Source organism: Lycium ferocissimum, chromosome 8 (genome assembly GCF_029784015.1).
Source record: "Lycium ferocissimum isolate CSIRO_LF1 chromosome 8, AGI_CSIRO_Lferr_CH_V1, whole genome shotgun sequence".
NCBI lineage: Eukaryota > Viridiplantae > Streptophyta > Magnoliopsida > Solanales > Solanaceae > Lycium > Lycium ferocissimum.
This window is the reverse complement of record NC_081349.1, coordinates 14,579,182-14,587,664: the sequence shown is the minus strand read 5'-3', so window position 1 is coordinate 14,587,664 and position 8,483 is coordinate 14,579,182. Positions and strand designations below refer to the sequence as shown.

General features: G+C 37.1%; 1 protein-coding gene across 1 annotated transcript; it reads left to right on the top strand.

Annotated features, from left to right (window-relative positions):
• Window positions 1-4,976: 4,976 nt before the first annotated feature.
• On the top strand, window positions 4,977-5,725 carry LOC132066636 (glutaredoxin-C1-like). Its single transcript, XM_059459901.1, has one exon. The coding sequence runs from the start codon at window positions 5,322-5,324 to the stop codon at window positions 5,718-5,720; it is 399 nt and encodes a 132-aa protein (XP_059315884.1). The 5' UTR covers window positions 4,977-5,321; the 3' UTR covers window positions 5,721-5,725.
• Window positions 5,726-8,483: the final 2,758 nt, after the last annotated feature.

The following is an 8,483-nucleotide window of genomic DNA, read 5'->3' as shown; positions in this document are numbered from 1 at the left end:
TGCAGACAAGCGGTTCCGCCTCGGCCTCGAGGCCACCGAACCTTGGGCAAACACGAAAGGCAAAAGCAATGACGGAGATAGTGAATTCAAAGGGCCATGGGCAAGTAGGGAGCACAACGAACACGTAATGGAATAAACATATTTCCGTGGTTTTGCGCCACCCACCGCCGCAGACAGATGGGCCCATGTCCGATTCTCGTAGGGGTGCTGGCGGAGGAGCTCAGTAACCCATTCGCTCAGATCGCGGATGACGGGAGGTACATATCCGTTGGCTGAGTAAAGGAAAAGAGAAGGCAATGAGTCGACAAGATCAAAGAATGAATAAAAAACAACTAAATGCGTAAGAACGATTGCCCCAAAAATGCGAGCTTACGCTTATTGTTCCATTCCTCCGGAAAGGGCCTGTAGTCGGCAGGTATGATGTCCTCGGTTTTCACTCGGACGTACCTCTCTAGCCAGCCCCTATCCCGGTCTTCGTCCATCTTCGAGAAGAACGGATTCCGACTGCGCTTGACAAGTTTAATCACGCCGCCCCGGAAGATCCTTGGGGAATACAGGCGTATTAAGTGGCTCAGCAAAAATTCCTTCTCAGCGTTATTGGCGAGTAACCGGAGCGAGTAACGACCCTCTCCAAACGATCGGGCCGATCTGTGCTAGAGTCACCCCGTAGGTCCGGCACATATCGAGGATGACCGGATCAATCGGAGGGTCGGTTTTGAGGGTAAAAGGATAAGTGTACACGTACAAAAATCCCTCTCGGTGGTCGGTAACAGATTCGTCCGGGCCAGGCGCGAAAATCCTCACCGGGCGGGTGTCCCACCCGCAGTCGGCCCGGACCACGTCAAGCTTCTCCTCGGTGATCGATGAAGGATATCGATTCACGTCGTATCCCCTGTCCGAAACCGAGGAAGGCTTATCGACCTCAAGGTCTTTGTTGAAGTTGAATCTGGCCGGAATAATATCCGAAACCGCAAGCTCGATTTTAGCCGGGGATGAGGGACCGGATCTTGGGTGACATCGGTAGAACTTCGTGAGAAGTGGACTCAGACATCTCGAAAGTACGAAGGGAGAAGGGTGGAAAAGCGAAAAAGGAAGTGAAGGAACTGGTAATTCAGAAATGACGAAACAGCAGCACCCGAACCAAGACAATTGGCGAAACCAACTCTTTTGCACTGATTTCGAGTTGGTGAGTCAAACAGCAAGTCAATTGCAGCAGATGGCGATTTATGGGAATGTAAATGAATGTAGAGAAAGAGAGGAGGCCAAGAGGAACGAGTGTGAAAATGGTAAATATAGGGAATGGGCCTTATATAGGCGGAGAGGGGGAACGGTTACCAAGGGCGACCTATTGAGTAGCGCCGCGTGTCCCCATCATTAATGAGGGGCGACGTGTCCTGACGTGCAAAGGCGGTTGGCAGAGGCGTTACGAAATCATTCCCGCCAAAATATGAGGATAAGAACGAGCTGGCCGAGTCACCGGTTTCTAAGGTTATTCACTCCCCGTTACCCCGATGGATCAGCATAACGAGGAGTGAGGGGCTATCTGTATACGGTAAATACCGGATATAGCGTAAACCGATTAAATGAGGGCCGAGGGAAAGAAGAGAGGAACGTGCCCGATGACATTCGGCCGAACCCAGGAGGGGCCTAGACCGGAGCCCGAGCAAGAAGACCATTTGGTCCACCTCCCTTAGCGGTTAGTCCGGTATAGCCGTCGATCCGTATGGCCGTTGTTCCGGATTAGCAGTTGGTCCGCATAGCCGTTGATCCGGTGTAGCCGTTGGACCGTGTGGTCGTTGGTCGTACGGGGTGCCGGCCCGAGAGCCACGCGTCGGTAGCGTCCCCGCCACGGGCGCCACCAACCATGCGTGTGTCGACGGCGCGCGCGTCTAATCCACCAAATCCGTTCGGAAGTCGTCCTCGTTATTATTATTTTATTTTAGTTCACATTGTACGAAGCTCATGGGGCAAAGACTATAAATATGGGGCACCCCCTCCTTTGGAGGGGTTGGCTCCCTTTACCTTTCAAGAACATTTGTAAGAAAAGAATCTCACATATTTATTCTCCTTCTCATTCATTCGACCAAGGCCATTTGTAAGAAAGAATTATTGCTAATAATATAATTCATTGCTCATAACGTTTACATCTTTGGCTGCTTTAGCGGTGAGCTTTCAAATCTATATTTTCTTTAGCTTACATACGTCAAGAACAAAGCACATATCCTATACCCATTCACAAATTCAATTGGTTATCCGATACCGGGGTAAACAAATTTATGTCAAAAAGAATGTATATTTATGTAATAATTTATATTCACACAAAATATATGTGACTTGTTTAACACTATAAGTTTAAAAGTCTATTTTTCTTTCTTAAACTTCATGCCTAGTTAAATGGGTTCACATAAATTGACAGGAAAGGAGTATTATATATAGTTATTTCTAGTTAATTTTGATAATCTGGTAACGTAACTAATTACACTATTTAAAGTAGAAAATTTGACTCTTTATCTAGTTGGATGAAAGTGATGTTATGGGAACTTAATAACAAAGATTTCGGGTGTCAACTCAGTGTTGAGTTATAATATTTGAACGGATTAGAATTGGTTAAATCAATACTTATATGGTTCTTCTAAATCATTGGCCAAGTGAGTTGAAGATTCCATTGTAGCACTACCAGCCCAAATCATAAATCACTTTTCACTAGTTCTTTTATCCCCTTGTGTTTTGGGTTTAATTAATTGCTAAATATTTGATACGTAGAACAACTAGAATTATATTCGACATCTAAAGTAATTTGTTTGTCCATCTAAATAGTAATCCTTTTCTTTTTACTGTTATATGAATTCATTCGTGCTAGTAAACCAAGCTAGTTAGATAGCTATATCTTATTAGGACTAGAGAAATATTTGAAACACAAGTTATATATTTTGTATAAAAACTTTATAAGAAAAACTTGAAAAAAATGAGGAAACTCGAGGTTGATAAACCGGACTTGTATTGGTTTGATTTGGTTTATAAATTTAAAACCTACACGATTGGTTTGGTATAGTAGTTGGAAAACTCAAACCAACTCGGTCTATGTACACCTCTAATAACAATAATATACCCAGTGTAATCCACAAGTGGGGTCTGGGGAGGATAGAGTGTACTCAGACCTTACCCCTATCTCATGGAGGCAGAGAGACTGTTTCCGAAAGACGCTGGGCTCAAGTGCAACACACCAAAGTAGTTATGAAAAAAGGAAATATGGCAGCGAAAAAAACAAGACAACTATTAAGGAAACCAGTACAAAGCATTCAAAAAGAAAAAAGGACAGTAATAATAACAAAGTAGTGTGATAACTAAAACACAATAACAACAGAAGGTAACAAATATCAAAAGCAAGAAACTACATGAATAAGGCTAATACCCAGACAGACTTGGTGCTTTATACTACCACCAAGACTAATTCCGCCGAAAGCGATACAACGTCAACTACCTACTAATCTTCTACCCTAATCCACGATCTCTATACCTTTTTATATAAAGTCATGTCCCCGATAAATTGAGTCATGAGGCACAAAATAAGATTTCTAATTAATTACACAGCAGTTTTCAGGTCAAAGTTGACCCCTCGACCTGCATCATGTACTAACATTGATGATGTAAACCTCCTTCCTCGTTTTCTCTAATCTTGTGCTTTAATTTTCCTTTTACCTTTCCCCATAAAGTCTAAAGTAATATGGTGCTTTGCCATTCTTGTTTTCTTTTAAAAAATCTTTGTAATGTTTTCGTTTAATTTTCATGTTACTCCCTCTGAATCAAAAAAAGAGTCCACTTAGTCATTTGCACACCCCTTAAAAAAATACAAACTCCTAGATAAAAATAGGTAATTTGACTAAACTACCCCTAATTAAATAGACATTGGGATTTGATTATATAACACTTAACCCCTTAAGAAAAAACAAGGTTAATTTTTTCTTAATTTGCTAAGTGGATTCTTTTTTTGATCCAAGAAAAAAAGGCTAAATAGACTTTTTTTTTTATCCGGAGGGAGTACCTCTCTACGACATGTAACTTTATTCAACTTCCAAACTCTATAACATGTACTGTACTTATAATTGTTTTCAACTTTCGAAGAGGTATCCAAACTTTTTTTTTTCCTTTTTCAGACTAAAAATCAGTCCCATTGGAAATTGGTCTTAGAGTGGAAATCCGACCAAGAACATACTTATGATCATGAAATTGCATGGCAATGCATTGTGAATCGAGTAAAGGAAATACTTTCGGTGGTTGGGTCAACAGTAACTAACAAAATCTAAAGACTGTTGATCAACCAACCTGCGATACATGTCGGACTTTGCATTAAAGAATAGAGAATTAAGGGGGGTATGCAATAAATAAATGAGCAGTAACACCAAGTAGCTAGCAACATGCGCAGGCATCAAATAAATTAAATTAAACTCTGCTATAAAATTTAATGTCTTGCCCGACAACAAGGACGCAAGCAGCCGTTTACTATTAGCCCGTTTGGATTGGCTTATAAGTTGGGTTTTATAAGCCGTTTTCGGCTTTTTTTTTGTTTGGCCAATTTTTGAAGTCATTTTCGCTTAAAATAAGCTCAAAAAAATAATTGGACCCATTTAACTTAGTTTATCTAAAGTCTTATAATGTTCTAAAAAAATGCTTATAAAAAAAAAAAATTCCCAACTTATTTTTTCAAATTATTGTTCGCAAACAACTTTTTTCCCCAATCCAAACGGGCTCTATATCCTAAAATCTCCCTCTCATAGTATCAAATTTCTACTTGGATTTCCCTGAAAAAGCCTGTACTACTTGTCTCCATGTGTAGTAGTAGTAATGTAGTACCCACACTTAACTACTTAGATAGTAAAGACTTTAATTTCCCATTCTTTTATGCGACGTATAAACACCATATAGCTGCCTCCATCTGCTGACACCTTTGCCTCTTCCCTTAATTTCTCACACTTAGTTTTTTTTTTTTTTTTCAGAGCATTACAAGTGCTTACATCTTATCTTTAATTATCGTAGTCCTTCATTAATGAAACATTTACTTCAACATTATTATTACTTAAGTTCCATTTAATTCTCACGCACGCGTTAGCGACAATAACAGACAAATACCCCTTATTCATGAAAACATCCTCTCCCTCTACACCTATATATACCCTTCAACTTTATCTTCTTTTCCCATCATTCCAACAGCAACAACAATCCTAGGACACTCACTCACTTCTTCTTCATCTCACTTGTATTCAGTTTCTTGCTCCCTTTTTTTTTTCTTTACATCTTATTGTTCTTCAATATAATTAACTACCATGTATCAAGCAGCAGAATCATCATCTTGGGCTGGAAATTACCACAATGTACCAACCCGGCGAGGATCATCGTCCTCGTCGGACCCATTGGAAAGGGTTGTGAGGCTGGCTTCAGGAAGTGCAGTGGTGATATTTAGCATGAGCACATGTTGCATGTGCCATGCAGTGAAGAGGCTTTTTTGTGGAATGGGAGTGCACCCAACGGTGTACGAGTTGGACCAAGACCCTAAAGGCAAAGAAATGGAAAGAGCACTTTCTAGGCTTCTTCGAAATTCACCTGGTGTGCCGGTTGTATTCATTGGTGGAAAATTAATTGGAGCCATGGATAGAGTTATGGCTTCTCATATTAATGGTACTTTGGTTCCACTTCTCAAGGAAGCCGGTGCTCTTTGGCTTTAATTAAGTTTAACAAAGACGAAAAAAAAAAAAAATGTAGCAGAGTTAGGTTAATGGATGGACTGTTTTCCTCTATTTGTAGTTTCGGTTTTCCTTAATTAATGTGCTTTAAATTTTGTAGTATGTTATAGTTGATATAATGCGTCAATTTTAGCTAGTACGTAGTTTAATTTCACGGCAATCTTGTACTTGTTGATGTGCTGATACATGTAGTTCATGATCAGCTAACCCTCGTTGTAGATATAATCAAGAAACCACCTCTAATGTTGATCCTTTTAATTTGTATTTCTACAAAACTTTATTGCTCACATTTCTTTCTTAGGCTTGTACGTTTATTTTTTTTTTCCTTTTCGTTTTTGTCTCTGGATATGCATTTTCCTTTTCTTTCTCTTCCCCCCCCCCCCCCCGGCCCCTTCTAATTTACGAGTGTGACAACATGAGTGGAAGATTATATGGGGAAGCTATGGGATAGGAACACCGGAAATTAAGATATATGATCTCAGAGAATGTTGGAGCATTGATAGCAAATAATGTAGTAATGTAGTGTCCTCTCAAAGAAACAATATGCATTTAATTGGAGAAGCAGCATAAGTGCTAGCATGCCCCTATAAATATTTGTACACAGTATATTCACTGCCAGTACTGTAGAAGTACTATGCCTGTAATGACTATATTTAATTCGATCATTTCTTCTCTTTTCCTTGAATGTATTTAGGTTACAACTTAAGAAAAAAAAGATTTAGGTTGCAACGGGAGTTCCCATTTTATGAGTATCCTTCACACTTATCCTTTTCTACCCTATGGCTTGAGGGTTTTCACAATTTAAAAGATGTATTTAGAATTAGAAATAATATTCTGAACTTCTAAGTTTCTCCTTTAGATGATATTTGGTCAACTTCTCAAGAAGTCTTATTTGTTTGTTTCTCTTTCAGTGTCAATTAGTCGGACCTTAATTAAAGGCACCTATTTCGTAATCCGGATCAACAATTAAAACATTTTTTGTCTATGTCATGCTGAGAATATATTGCACCATACTCTTTGTGGAAAGACATATGCATTAGACTTTCTACACGTGTGATGACCGGCAATGACATGGACAAACAAGGCCGGCTTTAGGGTAAAGCCCCTATAAGCTTGTGCTTTAGGCCCCAAATATGGGGTGCCCCAATTTTTATTTTTTTCAATAATAAGTTAAATGGTTAATTATTTTGGAGAGTAATGAGTATACCTTTAAGTAGAAAAGTAATTTTTTATATATAGATAATTTTTAGATGTGTGATTAATTGGAGTAACAATGTGAGTAAAAAATTGAGCAACATGAATCACTATTTCAAATCTTTTACGTGTAAAAATTTGGTGAATATGAATCACTGCAAATCTTTTGTTATGTGAATAAAATATCTGACAAGTGAAATTATTTTATATTTTTACATTATTCACTCTCTATTTGTTAATCAAGAGTCTATCTCTCACATAACATTTATGCACTTCTATATTCTTTTTCTTGTCTTTTCCGAGTTCAAGTATGATAAGTTATAGTATTATTTTGTGAAAAATCATAACTTAAGAGTACTATATTGTCAAAATATATATAGTGCGGCCTTTTTTATATTTTTTTTCCTCGCGTTTCAAGCATTCTGAAGAGTTATTGAAAAATATTTGGCAATCAACTCATCAATTTTTCGGATCATTCTATTATTCTAATTTTCAAGTTTTATTTAATTACATATTTTTTGTTGTTGTTGTTGTTATGTTGTTGTTGTTGTTGTTATTTTTGTTATTTTCAATTTATAATTATATTTTATCTTTTCAATCATTTATAATAATTTAAATATGTCGACAATATGAATCCGGTTTTTCAAATTTTTTAAAAATTTAAACTATAATACAACTCCTAAAAAGGTTGGAGAAATTGATTATAAAAGGTTAAAATAAATTTGCATTTCAAAACGTTAGGAAAATAGATTTCAAATGCTCTAACATTCACTACAAGAAAGTATAGAAATGACAACAAAAAATTTAATATTTGACAACAACTTAGTTTTATTGAACTTAGTTTTATTGTTGTCAAAGAACTTTTTTGTTGCCAAAGAATTTAATTTTGTTGCCATAGTATTGATTATTGTTGCAAAAAGATTTTGGCAAAAAAAAAAGTTGTTGCGTTGTTGCAATAAATAATTAGGAAAAGTCTATGCAACAAAAAAAAATTATTGCCAAAAGTACTTTTTGCAACAATAATCAATCTATGGCAACAAAAATATTTTGTTGCAAAATATTTTTTTTTCTTGTAGTGATTTAGTCGTTTTAAAAAAAATAAATAAAAAATCTAAGGCCTCTCATCAATATTGGCTTTAGGCCACAAATATCCTTGAGCCGCCCCTTGGACAAACAATCCAATGAACAGCCACGTCATTTTCAGTTTTGGTATTTCGTCATGACTCATCAATTACTTCTAGTAAAAAAACACTTGTTAAAATTGGGGAATGCGTAAAGACACTTAACGAAAGAGGGAACTCAAAGACCTCATTTTAAAATTTTCGATAGATGTAGTAAGTCTAATATCGATAATTGTAAAATATAGAACTCTACTACTAATGTTAATGTAGAAGCCTAAATTTAAGTTTATCAATTGGCGAAACAAGATTTTAAACGGATATATTGATGTGCTTCGACAGAGTTACTCACCCTATTCTTCATGCTACTAGTTTTTTAAAATAAAAAACAAAATTTGTTTTAAGTGCTAATGGTAATATTTCTTACATCAAT

What these genes read in the sequence shown, in the direction of transcription:
- LOC132066636 (XM_059459901.1), top strand. Translation starts at nt 5,322, where the DNA reads ATGTATCAAGCAGCAGAATCATCATCTTGGGCTGGAAATTACCACAAT.